The sequence below is a fragment of the Macrobrachium nipponense genome, chromosome 14 (assembly GCF_015104395.2).
Source record: "Macrobrachium nipponense isolate FS-2020 chromosome 14, ASM1510439v2, whole genome shotgun sequence".
Classification (NCBI taxonomy): domain Eukaryota; kingdom Metazoa; phylum Arthropoda; class Malacostraca; order Decapoda; family Palaemonidae; genus Macrobrachium; species Macrobrachium nipponense.
The window spans coordinates 78,638,459-78,657,449 of NC_087207.1; the positions used below are offsets into that span (position 1 = coordinate 78,638,459).

The following is an 18,991-nucleotide window of genomic DNA, read 5'->3' on the forward strand; positions in this document are numbered from 1 at the left end:
ACAAACAATTATAGTCAGAGGACGATGTGTTTGACCGAACCAGGTGGAAGAAAGCTGTCGGAGACATCGACCCTACATATGAATGGGAAAGAAGGTATATACGAGGTCCATTCAAAAAGTATCCGACCTTGGTCCATAAAGAAAAAAAATTACACATTTGAAGTTTTTTTTATTCAACCACCTTCAAAGTACTCCCCTTGGGAGTGCACACACTTTTCCCACCGGTGCTGCCACTGCTGGTAACATCTCTGGAATGTTGACATTGGGATGCTGTAAAGCTCTGCTGTCGTTTTTCTCATTTAATCTCTCGACTCAAAACGCTTCCCTGGGTTGTTTTCAGTTTAGGGAAACAGCCAGAAGTCACAAGGTGCCATGTCCTGGACTGAGTTACACCCATGTCTCATCACCAGTGATGATAGTCTTCATGAAGTTAGAGTCACTGTTAGCACAGTCAAGCAGGTCTTATGCAATTTCCAGGCGGAGTTGTTTCTGCTGTTCCACCAGCAACTTGGGAACGAATTTAGCAGACACTCGTCGCATGGCCAAATCTTCCGTTAAAATTGTATGAACTGATCCTGTGCTTATTCCTACTTCTTCAGTAATTTCTTTGATGGTTATACGACGGTCGTCCTCCACTATTCGACGAACATTTTCAACGAATTCTTCGTTTCTGCTGGTGGATGGCCTGCCTGACCGTGGCTTGCTCTCAACTGAGATTTGTCCTTGCTTGAAGCGATTATACCACTCCTTTATCCGTGTTATTCCCATGGCTTCATCGCCAAAGGCTTGCTGAATCTTCTGGATAGTTTGCACTTGTGTATCACCAAGCTTGTAGCAGAACTTAATGCAGTAGCGCTGCTCGATGCGCTCCGACATGTTGTGTAAGGACGATAATCCGACGAGCTTGTGCTGGACGTCTGCACTCTAGCCCTCACCGGCGGGTACCGCCACACACTAGAGCTTTTAAAATTTACACGCATGCGCAGTAAGAGTGCTGTCAACTCCCACAAAACTATATATATATATATATATATATGTATATGCTGAGAAAAGAAGGAATATATATATATATATATATATATATATATATATATATATATATATATATATATATATATATATATAATATCATATATATATATATATATATATATATATATATATATATATATATATATATATATATATATATATATATATATATATATATATATATTATGTATATATGTATGTATATATATATATATATATATATATATATATATATTATATATATATATATATATATATATATATATATATATATATATATATATATATATATATGCTTAAAAAAAATCACAGTAGATGCACGTGACTTCATTAAATAAGCGAATACCACAGGAAATGATAGTCAGAAATCCAAGCGCTTTCGTCTTTACTAGGACATTGTCAAGGAACGCCTTGACAATGTCTTAGTAAAAGACGAAAGCGCTTGGATTTCTGACTATCATTTCCCTGTGGTGTTCTCTAATATATATATATATATATATATATATATATATATATATATATATATATATATATATATATATATATATAATGATATATATTATATATATATATATATATATAATATATATATATATATATAATCCTTTGAAAATGGGCACCAGTCTCCCTTTAATGTGAAAGTTGGAACTATAGCTAGAAATGGGATTAACGAATGGAAATTCAATGTACAGGAAAGAGAGGAAACGTATTATAGTTAACACACTGAAATGTCTACAGGATGCCAAGAGTATCTATATTTCAAAACTGAAGGTCACAGAATGGGGTTTTGATTAAAACAAAAGACGTTACAGAAGGATGAAATCAGAGAGCTGGCAACGAAGAAAAGGATTTTGCTCGGAACGCAGTTGCATGACAAAAGAGGCGATCATGCAGGTGGTCCAAGGCGAATAGAATTAAGTGCATTCCAGTTATGCAGGAAATTCAACGGGAAATAAGCACACATTCTTTAGAGAGAATGAAAACGTGTTCTTTTAATAAGGCAAATCAGAGGAAATATGACGAATAAAAGGAACCTTAAATAAAAATCCAATAAAGAGACGATATTATCTGATGAGGACGTCATCCCGCGTCGAGGGAGAGAGCATTTTGGGAATATACAAAATGTGCAGAATAAAAATGATGAAGATCTGAATGAAGTGTGGATTTCAAAGCAACTGTCGAAGTGACGTTTTATGACGTAAGGACGCAATGAAGAAGTTTAAAAATGGATTACAAGAGAGAATCTGCCATACGGTTCACATTTCACCAATGGAAGCCTGGTTTTTTTTTCGTTTGGTCCTTAATACGTATTAAGGTCTTTTTCGTACCCGTGAAAGCCCGACTGAATAGCTGACCTGGGTGTGTAAGGTACATTTTCATGAGGGATTTCTTTTTAACAGAAAGGGGTGAGAGGCGTAGCCGATCTTTTATATGAGGGCAAGGGTAACTGAGATTACTGTGTTGGTTGAAAGAGTAAGATATAAAAACAAAGATTAACAAAGGAAAATAAGAATGGGTTTTATACGAAGAAGAGTGTGTGAGTGTGTGTGTGTGTGTGTCAATCAATTATTCTTTATGGAACAGCCACGTAAAGCCTTTGAAATTATAAGTAAAGAGACGTGCTTAGTGTCAATCGGTTCAGTCTTATTATTCATTATATGAGATACGATTGCGTGGACACCGAGGGCGTATTGTGAGGACGGGAACATGTGGACGAGAACCATTGAAGTTCAAAATCTGTGTTCTAGCAGACGGGATAGTGACTGACTGGTATCAAATTGGGTCTGTAAGAACGGCATGAACTACCTCTATGGTTATTTCATATCTCAATAGATGGAGTGATGTGGAAAATCAGAGAAAGGTCAGGATATGTAGCTGTAAACCTGTGAGATAAAATACGGCTTCAAGGGGCAGAGTTGTTCGTAGATTATGCTTGTAGAGTATGGAGTCTCTATCTCACAGCCCTTAAAATGTATGGTTAAAGATAAATCATTATTTTAACACTGACCTGTTATCATGACCTTCACTTTGACTTTAACTCAGACACCACCTTCAATAGTATATTATGCATATCAAATATGAAGTCTCCGTCTTACATAGTTCCAAAGTTATAGCCAAGGTTAAATTGACATATGTGAATTATGCATAAAAAAATACGCTTATCTGGGATAGTTTCAAAATTCAAGCCTAAGCTAAATCATTTTTTGACTTGTGACCCCTAATTAAAGCCTTAACCTTTGAAGTTGGCCTCTACAACCTGTAATGCATTGCAAATATTTCCTCATGGCTGCATGGCAGTTTATGCACACACACACACACACACCACACACACACACAACACACTCATATATATATATAAATAATATATCTATATATATATATGTATATATATACATACACACACACACACACACACATATATCTATATATATATAAGCATATTTATACACCCACACACGTGCGTTTGCGTTTGTCCGAGAGAGAGAGAGAGAGAGAGAGAGAGAGAGAGCTGGTGCAGTGCGAGTGGGGATTTCCTTAAAAAGAAAAACTAAGACATGAATTTAATTGCAAATTTCTATCATCTTTAAGAAGCTAAGGAGTAAGATAACCAAGAAACGCCCAAAGAAACTTTATTACACGAGATTCGTTTTAATTCCCACATGATAAACTGCTGGAGATTTTAGGGGATTGGGAGCGGGAGCGGAAATAGATTCATATCGCATCTTTCTTTAAAAATGTGCAACATCAGTGACTGTTTTTGATTCGGTAGGTAATATAACTTCGGATTGATAGAAGGTGCAAGGAAGAGATCGTGCAACATCAATAGCTATTTCTGATTCGGAATGTAATATAACTTCGGATTGATAAAGGGAAGAGATCGTGCAACATCAATACCTATTTATGATTTGGAAGGTGATATATCTTCGGATTGATAGAAGGTGCCAGGAAGCATTGATTCCTTGAAGGAGGGAATACAGGGCGAGAATTGCAGAATACAATTTGACTGACGACTTGAATACTTGTAAGTGTGATAGAGTACTGCATAGATGGAGGGCCGAATACCGGTCAAACTGAAGGACAGAATACTGGCTATTTAACCGGAGCAAGTATACCATGTGTCATATTGTGAGATTTAATTTTTTCGGCATGATAATCAGAATGTTTTCAGAAGAAAAGTGTGGTGTCACTGGCATCTTGATTCCTAATAAACACCATATTCTTTGGAAGCCTGAATTTCAAGCCTTTTGTCCCTGTGGATTTGTTCCATATGAATAGGGCTCATCTTCTGAGTTAAGTTGTAATAATATAATAATAATAATAATAATAATAATAATAATAATAATAATAATAATAATAATAATAATAATAATAATAATAACTAGAGGCTGAAGTAGCTCCAGGACTCATGCAGAAGAGTGTGATCCTAGAAACGGCGCACATAGTAAGAAAAGTGATGGACTCCTATAACGAGGCAGGATGCAACCCGGAGCCCCACACTATAAATACCACCCAGTGGAATTGGAGGACTGCGATAGACCAAAAAAAAAAGAGTAATAAAATAATAATGTTGATTCCAAATTTAGATCATTTTTTGACTGGAGAAGTTTGATAAAATCATAATACATGTTACCCACGCACATCATAACGGCGGAAACACCTTGAAAATCTAGGAAAATAGAAACAAAGCGAAAATTCTACTGCTTGTAGTAGAAGGAACAACGCAATCGCCAAGCAAGGCGGCAAGAAAGTAATTCAGGTATTGCTGGTCCACGCAGATAAAAACATGATGGTTTTTACCGGTGATATTAGCAGCAAAACCTTCGCGAGACCTTCGTAGAAAACGCACGGAAAGGACATTACACGTTTCACCTATCACGGAAGCGTTCATTTTCCTTGTCATTACACATTTTTGGCTCCGGTGCACAGGAGCAGTGAGCCCAGATCAGGTCACAAAAAGTGATATCGCTCTGATCAGCAGCTCGTGACGATCCCATTGATTTCTTACTTCCCTGTTTCAGACTGACATTTTCATTTTGAAATATCAATGACTGTACAGCTATATATTCTCCGACAAATTAGACTGCTGCTTATATGCGAGAAGAAAAAGAGGAAGAAGAGAAAGTAGGAAATCAGTGGAGAATAACAAACAAAATGGGAGAAAGAAATCTAAAGAGAACTGTGTATTATACAATCATAAGGAAAAGCATTAATGAAGGTAAATGAAATTCTTAACTGATCTTACTTTTTGATCAACTGCGCGATATTTACATAAATTTGCTTAAAATGTCAATGCAGCTACATGGTACAATCAAACCTATCTTCACACAGACACACACTCACGTATATGTATGTATAACTGAATAACGAAAGTTTGGAAATATATATATATATATATATATATATATATAGGTATAATATATATATATATATATATACATGGAGCTACAATGTCCTTTAATATCTAATTCGCTCTACCTCGGAATTAATATATTTTCATATATATGTTAAACGTAACGGAATTTTTTATGGCGGTGTGGTTTAAGGCTTCACTGTGCGTCCTGAATTTGTTGGGTTCGATGGTTCGCGCCCGTGGGCCGACAAATTTCTTATCGACTAAAAAAAATTCCCTTCGGTTAACTTATATGAAAATATATTAATTCCGAGGTAGAGCGAATTCTAGATATTAAAGGACATTCGTAGCTCGATGAATGTATATGAATCACGGTAATGTGATGGATATATATATATATATATATATATATATATATATATATATATATATATATATATATATATATAGATTCATAGATATATACAATTTAATGTTTCATATTCCATGGTCATACAACACGTTTCTGAAGCGACTCTGAAAAAATATAAAAACGTAATCTTTTTGTGTATGAAATCCTTTTGCATTTCTCCCCCCTAAAGAAGAAAAAATTAGCTTTACGAATTCTTTTTTTCTTTCCAACGCAGTGCCTCCCACCCTCTCTCTCTCTCTCTCTCTCTCTCCACCCCTCACTCTCTCTCTCTCTCTCTCTCTCTCTCTCTATCTTCCCTATGGCAACGTAAAGTGAAAATAAAGGATTAATCAATACATGTTCTCAGTTACAAAGCCCAGATTTGCAAGTAACCGTGAATGGGTTGAAAGATTTAATCTGCGTAGATATATTGAAACATAACATATTTGTTATTCGCACTAACTCTGCATGTGGCATATCGCCAACAGGATTGAGCAACCAATCACTTCAGGGTAAAAAGAAAATAAAAATAAAACTAAATCTCTAACTTCAGGGTATTGATGAAACCGGATGATAAATCACGTGAACAAAAGGGCTATTGATTTCCAGTTGAATGCGAAATGACATCCACCCCCACCCCCAACCTCCCCTCCCCTTCGAGAACATAATAAAACCAAAATTATTCATTTCAGCCAAGAATGATTGCGATATGTTTTGGATTTCTCTTTTAGATTCGTTTTACCGACTTATGTGATCATCCTTCCTTCTGATTCACGGACACGTCGTAATATATGATCATCTGCGTATTTCGTTTTGGTTGTCATTCGTGTTCGTATGGGTGAGGACATATTTCTGTCCGTCAGATTCTTTGATATTTACAATGGAAAATACCTGGGACTGTTCACTTACTCTCTTTATTTACTATATATTATATATATATATATTATATATATATATTAGATATATATAATATAATATATATATATATTTAAATATTAACTTTTAATATATATATATAACATATATATTAAAGATACATACATACATCATACATACATACATATATATATATATATATATATATATATATATATGTGTGTGTGTATATATATATATATATATATATATATATATATATATATATATATATATATATATATACGTGTGTGTGTGTGTGTGGTGTCTGTGTATGTGTGTAATTGCTAGTAATATAGTTTTGTGTGCGGTTTAGTGCAAAATTTCTTCGAAAGCCGTTGGATAGATTATATACACCAATTCCGTGGAACGAACAAAAAAATTAAATTAGAATTTGGATTCATAACAGTTTGCTTTTTTAAAATATGCATTTCGTAGAAAGCTCTAGGAACAAAAAAAGAGCGCTAATAACAGTGAGAAGACAAAGAATTTAGAAGAACACCGAAGACGAATCTGAATCAAAACAACAGCATTACGTCTTCCTCTTTTCCTTCTTCTTCTTCTGAGACATTCCAAGAGGAGCTTTTGGACATCTTAGCAGCGCATCTTGAAAGTATTTGCTTGCAGCTTTTCTCCTGGAATAGAGAGAGAGAGAGAGAGAGAGAGAGAGAGAGAGAGAGAGAGAGAGAGGCTCCTCACGTCTGCTTAAAAAGAGCTGAGATAAGCTGTGAGGGTTTCTGGGAATGCTGATATTGAGTCCTTTTTTTTTTTATTTTTTCTCTCACTGCATTCAGAAAGACATCCACGGAGGCATTGATGCTTCTAGGAATATGACCCATTTTGTTTGGTAGAATATTGCAACAGTCGTTTTTCTCTCACTTGCGGTGGCAATTTATCGATGATTGTATTTGTGTTCATCTATTTAGCCGCTTTGGTTACTTTTCTCGGCAAACGTAAGGGTTGTTTCACTGCGCGAATCAGCTCTCTCTGTGCGGAAGCTAACTTTGCCGGCTGTGACTTTTAAAGCTCTTTTGAATTAAGCCCAAACGAATGATTTCACGCTTGAAAGATAAAAGTGGTATTAATGTTTATCATTGTTAATATTTCGTTCAGAACATGGTTACGCGCAAATGTGGTATTAATAGATACTAAACAAATGAGATTGCGCAAATACAAGTAATTTATCAGACGAATACCAACAATCACATGCAAATTGCATACACGAGCGCATAAAGGCTGAAGACTACAAAACCTGTAAATACAAAACCTGATCGAAACACAGGCACAATCATACGCGACGTAAACATTCGCAACGCGGAGGCGCAACGACACGAAAAACTCAGAAACAAATAACGCGAACGTAGAGACGCAAAGCGAGAAAGACAGGTACGAAATTGGTCGCTTTGCGACCAAAAGTATTATCAGGGAAAAATTCTCTCTCAAACCCTAAAAATAATTCATAACATCAGTCAAAAGGACGGGGCAAAAAATGCCCGGGGCGAAAATGAAGGCAGCTTCCTTTTTCTCTCATATTCGTTTTTCGGGCTGGTTTTTGAGAGAGAGAGAGAGAGAGAGAGGGCATGGCACCATTCTCAAAAGGTAAGGGGAAAATCTTTGACTTTTGTAGGCACGGCACCAGTGTCATGTAAAAAAATAAAAAAAAAAAAATTTTTTACGCTCCCTGCAAATTTTTTTCTAGAATTTTTCAACTAAAGCCTGTTCACACTGAAACAAAAGCTGCAGAAAACGGGAGAATGATTGATGGCCCTCTCACAAGCACGGGATAAAGAGGTGAGGCTGCGAGCCTCACGTCCCTACGAGAGGAAGAGATCCCCTGAAGTCTGGTGGTAGTCAAATGTTGCCAACTAAGTTTATCAAGACTCGTTAATTATTTATCTGCTCTGCCAAGGAGGGGTTGCGAAAGAAACCTTCCCATAGCTATGAATAGCTTTAGAGTCCGTGGCGCTTAAGGCAATTAATTGCAAATAAGTGGCAGTGGTTTATAGGCCAAAATTGCTGATTTATGATGCATATTTTATGTGCAGGCGTTTAACAACATGCCAATTTCGTATACATACAGTTAGTAGGAATCTGTCAATTCCTGCAGACAGAAAGGAGAAGAAGGGACAGTTAATACTGTTGCCGACAACAGTCGAGTAACGAATAGACATATACTATAGGTGAGATGCTCAATAACTTTAACGGAAGTTTCTCATGATACTTAAAATTCGAACCCTGAACCTCTTTCTAGGGAGGTGAGTGCCTTAACCACTCGAGTAATTGAGTGGTTCTTAATCTTTTTTCTTAGTGACGGCACCGTAACTAATTTAATCATTTCCGTGGTACATACCACTCCTTCACCGTCCCACCATATCGCATGATATATATATATATATATATATATATATATATATATATATATATATATATGTATATGTATATAGACATACTGATAATAATTATACGAAGACTTCTGCAAACTTTTACTTTTTATTTTATTTTTTTTTACAAATGTTCATTGAGATGATCTAGCAAAGGCAAAATTCATGAAAATCAAGCGGCGGCACCCTTAGGCACCGACTGTGGCACCCTAGGGTGTCACGGCACCCAGGGTGTTACGACACCCAGGGTGTCAAGGCTCCCAGTTTGAGAATCACTGCACTAGATACTGATGTTTAGTACATATGTGTATAGATCAGCAACTCTAAAACATTAAACGGATCCCCAATATAATACGATTAATTCAACTTCTGCAATGAAACACGTTATTATTTTGCCAGCGTTCTATTCAAGTTGTTGTACGAAAAATAACGAGTGAATAATTGAGGGAAATGAACGGATATGAATTGCGGAAATGATTCCTTTTAATGAAAATGTAATCTGCAGCGCAATACAGAGAAATTGAAACATAATCACCCTTTTCATATAGATTACAGAATTCAAAAATTGAATGGTCTACAGGTACCGAAGCGTGGAAACGAGAGTACACACACACACACACACACACCACACACACACAACACACACACATATATATATATTATATATATATATATATATATATATATATATATATTTCAACTGTAAATTCACAACACGGTCAACTTGGTTATTTCGTACTGTGTGCCAAATGCATCAGGTGTTTCCAAACGGAGAGAGAGAGAGAGAGAGAGAGAGAGAGAGAGAGAGAAAGTTAAATGACGTGGAGTAGCTTGAGAGAGAGAGAGAGAGAGAGAGAGAGAGAGAGCGAGAGAGGAGAGAGAGAGAGAGTGAGACTGGAGTCAGAGAGAGAGATAGAGAGAGAGAGAGAGAGAGAGAGAGAGAGAGAGAGAGAGAGAGAGAGAGGAGCTGAACTTGAGAGGCAGTAGAACTCGAGCGAGCGACTCTGAGTCTTCGACTCGGTCAGTCAGTGTGCCCGTGGCTTTCGTGATGCGATGTAGTGTCGCTCGAGGTCCTGCAATCCTCTCTTGCTCTCCCGCGCTTCTCGTTACAAATAGTTCGACGCTATGGAAATTGATGTTGTGGTGTTGAAATTTATATCTAGATTATTAATATTGACCCGTTTACCTCAAGATAATTAATATGTAATTGAAATGAAATATATTTATTCAGTTTTAGAGAGTTTTGCGAGATGGATAACTACAACAAAACATATTTTGATTACCTTCATTGACTCGGTGTTAAACTTGTGTGCTTGAGCAATGTAAGTATGCCTGCTAATTTACTCAGGTACTGTTAAGTACACTTTACAAAGTAAATCAGCCGTACCAGTGGGAATCTAAAGCCGCATTACAAAGTTTGTGATAATATGTAAATCATTTTCATACAGCATGGTACGTAGTAGTTTTTCTTTGGAACACATTTAAGAAATATATTTGCGAGTGTTTTTGCAATACAGTTTTTACATCTCCACGTGAGAACCTTTAAAAATGTTAAAAAGAACAACAACAACGACAATAATAATAATAATAATAATAATAATAATAAAATATCCTCGTTGTGATTTGAGCTAAAATGATGACAAGTTTTGCTGGAATTTCAACGTCTCGAAGTTCCACGTTCAGCCACTTTCATTTATCCGAACCTAGAGACCTTTTAACTATAATAGATTGAGGGTTTTAAGTCATAGTCCAGAATGATCAGCGTCACAAATGCAAAGCACATTAAGTTAGAATAAAATCCACTGGAATAACGAAGTAATTGTCGCTCAAAGTTTAATCATTCTTGCCGTTTATTACTAACGTGCTTTGCTCACGCTAGAACGAAACCATGAAATAATTCATGATTATACTCGTTAGCATGTGCAAAAATAAATGAAAATACATTTGTTATAATAAAGCTATTATATAATATATATTATATTTATAGAAAAAATATTAGAAATGAAAGCAAAGAATATATAAAATACATGATATTAACTCATCGCCAATCTATGATTTTTATTTCATAAACATACGCGTTATGATAAAGTGATACAGCGCAGAGAATGATTAAAACATATTTTGTAACGCGAATCTATAAAATAAGCAATATTGGACTAAAATATTAGAATTATACTCGTTCTCGTGTAGCTTTAGAGGCAGAAAAAAAAAATCTTTTTGTTAACACGATACGATGAAACTAAATAAGTCATGAAAAAATGTACAGAGGTGTTAAAGGGTTTTCTGGCGTGCAAGTCCAAATGCATTTTTAATAAAACGAGGAAGCAATTTCATTACGCTTACACAGCAGGAGTTATAACTTATAGCACCTAATTCAGTGGTTCTCAGTCATTTTTTAGTGATGGCACCCTAGCTAATGTAATCATTACCGTGGCACCCCTTCTTCATTAACCCACCATATTACATGAATATGAGCATACGCACACACACACATATATATCTATGAATGTATAGGGAATGACACAGTAAATGACAGGCTGAAGGTCAGTACCAAGCGCTTCCTCCTGTTTATTCAGACATCGTCGGGGCACAGAATTATATATATATTAATATATATATTATATATTATATATATATATATATATATATATATATATACTATAAATATTATACTATATATATATTATTGTATGTATGTATGTATGTATGTATGTATGTAAGCATGTTAATATATTAGAGCAGACGCGGTGATGATAATTTTTTGAAGACTTCTGCAAACGTTTTTCATTTTTTGTTTTGTTTTTATAAAAGTTAATCGAGAAGATCTACCCAAGACAAAAGACATGATGATCTGTGGCACCTCAGGGTGTCACCCAGTTTGAGAATTACTGACCTAATTCGCAGAAGTTTCCAGAAAATGGAAGAATTTAGTGATTTGTTGGACGAAGCGATTTCTAAGACATTGCTACTTCTAATCATTTTGTTAATGGCAATATCGTGCTCCTGCATTTCTGATATCATGATTGACATAGTGACGTGGAAAGTTTAACATTTTGATTGAGAATTTTGTGTAATATAATTTTTATATCGTAGAACTATTGAAATCACCTGGGAATGCCGGTATAATTTTCAATGAAGGAATGTTGTCATTATAATAGTGACTAAGATCATTATACAATATCGCTAGAATTTCTTTTTCCTTAGGATGGAAAAATGGCTCTTCTCTGCTGGCGTGTTCCGTCGTAATTAATCGCTACTGTTTTTGTAAAGAAAATCTTTCAGACTTCTTTTATTTTCCCGGTTTTTTTTCCAACAGACAAAAAATTCCACAGGTGAAAACAATAAAATATTTTCAGTTTAAGTATTCGCCATTATTTTGCAAATAAAATCTTGCAAACGTTTTTATTTTTTCGTTTTTTTATTTCTTATTTTTTTAGCACAAAAATAAATGTTGAAAGAGAAAACAATAAATAGCAATTGAAGGACATAATGATATTGATAATGGCTGTAGTATTGGACGAAATTAACGAATGATTTGTTCTTCATTTGAAAAGGCAAAAATTAAAGCAAGTAAAGTTGGATAAGTTGGACAGCCAAGCGTACTTTCGGCCCCTAGCTGCAACCCTTTTTCGTTCCTTTTACTATACCTCCTTTCATATTCTCTCTCTTCCATCGTACTTTCCACCCTCTAATAACAATTGATTCATAGTGCAACTGCCTTGAGGTTTTCCTCCTGTTACATCATCCAAACCTTTTACTGTCAGTTTCCGTTTCAGCGCTGAATGACCTCATAGGTCCCAGTGCTTGGCCATTGGCCTAAATTCCATGTTCAGCCATTCAATCAAGTAAAAGGAAGACATCAGAAATTCTTGGGATCCTCAGTATTGTGTGCAGTGTGCCACTTCCCAAAGGCTCTTCGGAATTGAGACAAATTGTGACGAATTTCAGCGATCGACGTTGTAGTTGAAAAGTTGTAGACCAAGCTGGCGTCACTCCAGCACGGGCTCTTGCTCCAAAAACAGCCCTTTTTATCTGTTAGCAATACTGTTTTGCATGAATACGTCGCGTGCGGTTTTCTGCATTAACCAGAAATTGTGGAGATCTGTAATCCTCTCAGGGCGAAACAGATCAGTGACTTTTATCTTTCCTCTGCTGACAAGGCTTTGGAATTCACTTTCTGATTCGGTGTTTCCTGATTCTTCTATTCTTCCCTCCATGAAGAGGCGGACTACAGTTTTCCTTTTCTTTCTGCCCACTTTCTTTTCTCGTAAGATTCGATGTCTGAGAAGTTGTACCTGGGCAACTCTTGGGCTCAGAGTCCTTTCTCAGATTTCCCTGGAATGAAAGGGCCAATATTGCGCAGAGATTGAACCGAATCAAGCAGGTGCATGTAACTGAAGTTGCAGAAATGATTGGTCGTAATGTAATGCTTAATGCAGACTGTATCAACGCCATACGACAATAAAGACGCGATACGTAAGCCCTTATTTAGCTTGCATAGTCATTACTATAGTCAATGCCAATGCATTGATTTTAACTGTTTAATCTTTAATCAGAATCAGCAGTATGTTTAGATGCAATACAGCCATTGCAAAGCTAGGGAATAAATAGAGCTGAAATTCTTTATTTAACAATACCGACTCACTGCGTTTCGAGACCGTTATATAAAGTCACATAGTGTATGAAGTGGTAATAAGATTACTTTTATAGTTAGAGTGTCACGTGGTAATATCGCAGCAGGTACACAAGAATAATAAACAACCCGTGGGTTTATATATATATATTTATATATAGATATATTATAATATATATATATATGTAAATCTACAAGTGCCGTTTATCCAATTTGCTCTATCTCAGAAATACTACTGAGGGGTAACCCACCAGGTGACTACCGCTTGTCAATTATATCTCCCCTTCGGCATTATTTCCCAGGTGGAGCGAACTTAATGATAAAGGACATTTGGATTTAATGTCTGTGGATAAAAGATGTCACGGTGATGTGATAAACATTCTATATATATATATATATATATATATATATATATATATATATATATATATATATATATACATACACACACGCGCGAGTCCCCACCAACTGAGACCAAGGACGAGTCGAGTAAACCATTAAGATTTATGTTTTAGATTGCGAGTCCGCACCGTCCATTTAAAGTCCGAGTTTAAGATATCTACAAGTCAATTAATTATGCCCATCACTCAGAAGGCCATTAATATAAAGGAGTTTTATCAAATGGAACAGATATGGATATAATGTGGGTTCCTGAATTTACAGGTTCGTAAATTCTTCATTATAATGGCACTGCAATGGAATGGAAATGAAATGTAGAGTTTAAGCCAAGGGCCAAGCGCTGGGATATATGAGGCCATTCAGCGCCGAAAGGGAAAATGACAGTAGGAAGGTGTGACAGGAGGAAAACTTCGCAATTACACTATGCAACAGTGGACGAGAATGTGGAAAGTCTGATGGAAGAATGAGAATATGAATGGAGGTTCAGTAAAAGGAGTGAAAGGGGTTGCAGCTAGGGGTAGACGGGACGCTGCAAAGAACCTTAAGTAATGCTTACAAAACACCGCTTGAGGTGCACTGACGGCACTACCCACCTACGAGGCTCATTATAATAACCAAATCATTCCTCAAGCAATTCAGCATGTCTTACCGCCATGCATTTACGGGATGGTCTGTGAAGCAAGAGCCCGTGCTGGCATAACGCCAGCTTAATATTAAGCAACAACGCTATATGGAAACATAGTACTTAACTTGTCTGAAAGTTAGATTTGTCTGTTCCATTCTTAACCAGTTTTAGCAACGCGTTTTGATATGATATAATATTTACTTTTTAGGAGGGAAATTTACATGAACTTTTCATGTGATATAAAACTGCGTCGGATATAGATTAAATTTTTAATAATCTCCAACAGTATATACAAGTTGCGGCTTTTGTTCGAAATGAAGTAGTAGTGTGCCTGCAAGTTCTACGTGAACTTTTCATGTGATAGAAAACTGCGTCGGATATAAATGAAATTTTTAATAATCTCCAACACTATACACAAGTTGCGGCTTTTGTTCAAAGTGAAATAGGAGTGTGCCTGCAAGTTCATATAACAGAAATGCTCTGTCACTTGGTCCTGACGCAACTCACACCATTCCAAATGCCTACCGAGCAGGAATGCGCTTCATCAAGCGAAAAATTAATAACGCGCCGGACCTTGTGTTTCCCGTGATAGACACGAGCAACTTTTAAACGCTGCAAGCCTTACGTGTCGGAAATTAATTTGATGCAGGTGTGATATGTTGCAAGGGACAGATAATCTGAATAACGAGGCATTTTACAGTTGCGTCCAGCAGGGTTCAAACGTTTCTCATTTATGATTGAAGCATATTAAATCCGTACTCGCATATATCTTGAGTACAACAACAAAACACTTGTGCAGTCATTCAGTGATATTCTAGATGTGATTTACGGCACGATAAGCATCCGACCACCAATAATTTGATGTACGATCACATTAAAAATCAACAAAGATTTTGGTGAGGATGTATCAGAAAATCTGAGAAGAGGTAAAAGTTTTTTTTCAGATGAAGTTTGAAATTTTGTTTCACTGGCTTTTGAAATTGATCAGACTCAAAAACATAATTGAGTATCAGCAGCTGATGAAATAGAAAATCTGGTTGCAGCTTCGTTTATTCTAAAAAGTATAAATACACAATAGTATAGTCTACCCTTGTCAGTACCACAAAGCAGAGAGAACATCCCACAATTCAAACTGGAATTAGTTCACAGTGATGGGAATATATTTCTTTCTTTTCTTAGGCTCAGTCCAAGTTCCGCTGTTACATGGGGCATTTTACATTGAAAATCATTAAACCTAGATAGCTGCACAGCATGACATTCGTTTGCATTTAAATGTGGTATTTATTGCATTTAAGAGACCGGGACTTTCGCCAACAAAAGGGCTTAATCTTGCCGGAGTGGACTCAGCCTTGCCTTAACATGGGCAGTAAAGGCCAAAGGGATGGAGACCGAGACGAGCACACACACACACCCTCGTTCTGATACTCCCGATGCGAGTTCGATTCTCCCTGCGGAAGCCAGGATTTCTTCATGTTCTTGCATTTGGACATCAGGCTTTGTAGTGGCAAACGTATCCAAAAAGTGCGAGGTAATTTGGAAAGTTGAGATGACATTGTGGCTATTACAATTATACACACACACACACACACACACACACACTCACACACACACACACACACACACACACACACATATATATATATATATATATATATATATATATATATATATATAAAAGAAAGTTTGATCTTGAGAGCTAGTTTTTCTATAAGTGAAGTGAATCCCATATAAGTGAGCTTCATGGCTTAATAATTGCGAATATACGTGTACATACACACACACACACACACACACACACACACACACATATATATATATATATATATATATATATATATATATATATATATATATATATCAACCAAGTTCACACACTCTCATATCGCCCTAATAATACATGTAACTAGAAAACAGAAAATGTAGATGTCTGTTAATGAAAGGACTATACGCTTCACAGCACTGCTCACTCAATGGCGCAACCGTGCATTCATTTCCTTTTTGTTTAATTATTTGCTGAAAATGAAACTGCAGATTTAATCTTAGTCTTAATAGCTTCGCCTTTATGTGAATTTTCGCTATTCTGACCGAGATTTTTTTCTCTTGGTTGTGTTTATATTATTATTATTATTAGCAAACATATGTATACAGAAATTATTTATGATAAATTCGTAAAGTGTCTAAGTCTACGGGCATAACTAGCCCCGTTTCACGGGCAGAACCAGCTCCGTTTCAGGGAATCTCTTCTCACCCCGCCCCCCTTCAGAGGTGGGGTGAAACCCCATTATAAACCATCTTAGGGGTCACCACTATAACCCTGCCAAGTTTCATGCCCATCGGACCAGCCATTTGGCCGTGGTTGAATGACAGACGGACGGACAGGCATTACGCCCATTATAGTAAGATTATTATTATTATTTTCGGTAATAACAATAATACTGTGACGATGATGTTCAATACTTTCCTTCCGATATATCACCATTTGAATGGTGTACGCACCACGTAATCATTTTCATTTAGGGCGTCCTTCTTAATGGCTGCAAGGAGATGTAAAAGTTCAGTATATCTTAGTTTTACCAGACCACTGAGCTGATTAACAGCTCTCCTAGGGCTGGCCCTAAGGATTAGATATTTTTACGTAACTAGGAACCAATGGGATACCTAGCAACGGGGCCTACAGCTTATTGTGGGATCGAACCACATTATATCGAGAAATACATTTCTATCACCAGAAATAGATTCCTCTGGTTCCGCGTTGGCCGAGCCGAGAATCGAACTTCGCGAAGGGCTCATGTCTCTAGGAAGAACGAAAGCAGTGTCGAATGCAGGCTAAAGCGATCTTTTTATGACGATAAAATCAATCAAATTTGTATTGTTTGACTTCGAAGCCAAGTCTATGTAAGGGGTATATACAGCCTTTTCCTTTAAAGATAAATGATATAATTTCTGACAAATACAGATTAAATATTTGTTAATCCCTTCATGCCAGATATCAGACTTTCAGCGACCCTTCCCCCAACTCTCTTTCTTTACACCTTGCTTTCATATAACTTTATGACAAAACATATTCAATATTTGTTCGTCCCTTCACACCAGATATCAAACTCTCACCCGTCTTCTCTCTCTCTCTCTCTCTCTCTTTACACCTTTCATATGAGCGACAGGTCAAAATTGAAAATCATTTCACGTAGATTGGATGGTCTCATATCCCTACGGCTTTTGACAGAAGTCCCGGAAGGCGAGTTTCGTCCAATCAAAATAATGTTTTAAATGAGTCTCGCGAAAGTCCCGACAGATCTGTCGGCAAAATGCGCCTCTCTAGATTTTCCATTTGTAGCTTATTATCACTCGAAGGTAAAGGCGGTAATTACGAAAGGAATTGTAAAATTCATGACAAGACAGAAAAGAATATTGAATTTAGGCCAAAGACCAAGGTCTGGGACCTATGACGTCATTCTCAGGAGGACAAACCTCCCAGTTGAGAGGGGACATAGCAAGATGGAAGAAAGAGAATATGAATGGAGGTACGGTAACGGAAATGAAAGGGGTTGCAGCTAGGGGACCTACGGAAGTGATGCTGCAAAGAACCTTAAGTATGCCTAGAGTACACCACGTGAGGTGCACTGACGGCAATCTTACTTAATGCTATCACTGTATTTATTGCAGAATACATAGAAATAACAGCCTTACTAGAATGTATTTACACAGCCTTGTTGAGGACTTTTTAGTCAAGGGCTAAGGGCATTTACTCAATACAGTACAATGGCGACGAGGAGGAGAAGAAATCTTTGAGAAGAAGTACTATGTTGAATGATGTAAGTTGTGCGCGTGCCATAAGCGCTAATATTCATCGAAGGAGGTGGTTCCACCCGATAGGACTGGATAGATGGTAGTTGATAACCAATGGTAAATAAACCCAGTCATCGCCAGAAACCTTCTATAATACAATCACATTTAAAAAAAGTGAATAACCCAAGACAGAACACTTGAATGAAATTTGAATGGAGTAATGAAATACACACCTGAAAATAAACAGCTCGATAAATCGTTTACATCTTAAATGTAAACGAATGAAGTAGTTTACAACTGAATTTTTAAAATGGAGACCAAATGAATATTCTAGTGGAGTAATAACGTATAAAAAGTTTATCGATTTATAGAAGAGCGTAATGGTTTTTGAAAGATGTAACTAATCATTAAAAGAAAATCTGTTTATTTATTACTTTCTCTTTTCCCGTTTGCATCTAACCATCTTTCACTGATGGGG

The 18,991-nt window shown here is 36.4% G+C and overlaps 2 protein-coding genes across 6 annotated transcripts in view; one reads left to right on the top strand and one right to left on the bottom strand.

Annotated features, from left to right (window-relative positions):
- Positions 1-462: 462 nt before the first annotated feature.
- Positions 463-876, bottom strand: LOC135226280 (protein GVQW3-like). The gene has a single exon (XM_064265722.1). It carries the CDS (start codon positions 874-876, stop codon positions 463-465), a length of 414 nt encoding a protein of 137 aa, XP_064121792.1.
- Positions 877-10,072: 9,196 nt separating this feature from the next.
- Positions 10,073-18,991, top strand: part of LOC135226612 (immunoglobulin superfamily DCC subclass member 3-like) — a 35,568-nt gene continuing 26,649 nt past the window's right edge. For 3 of the 5 annotated variants that reach the window (XM_064266320.1, XM_064266321.1, XM_064266325.1), the window contains exon 1: positions 10,091-10,392. The gene's annotated coding sequence lies outside the window, so the exon portion shown is untranslated. Of the gene's footprint in view, positions 10,393-18,991 lie in introns of all 5 variants that reach the window. The other 2 variants (XM_064266323.1, XM_064266324.1) reach the window with 2 other exon arrangements.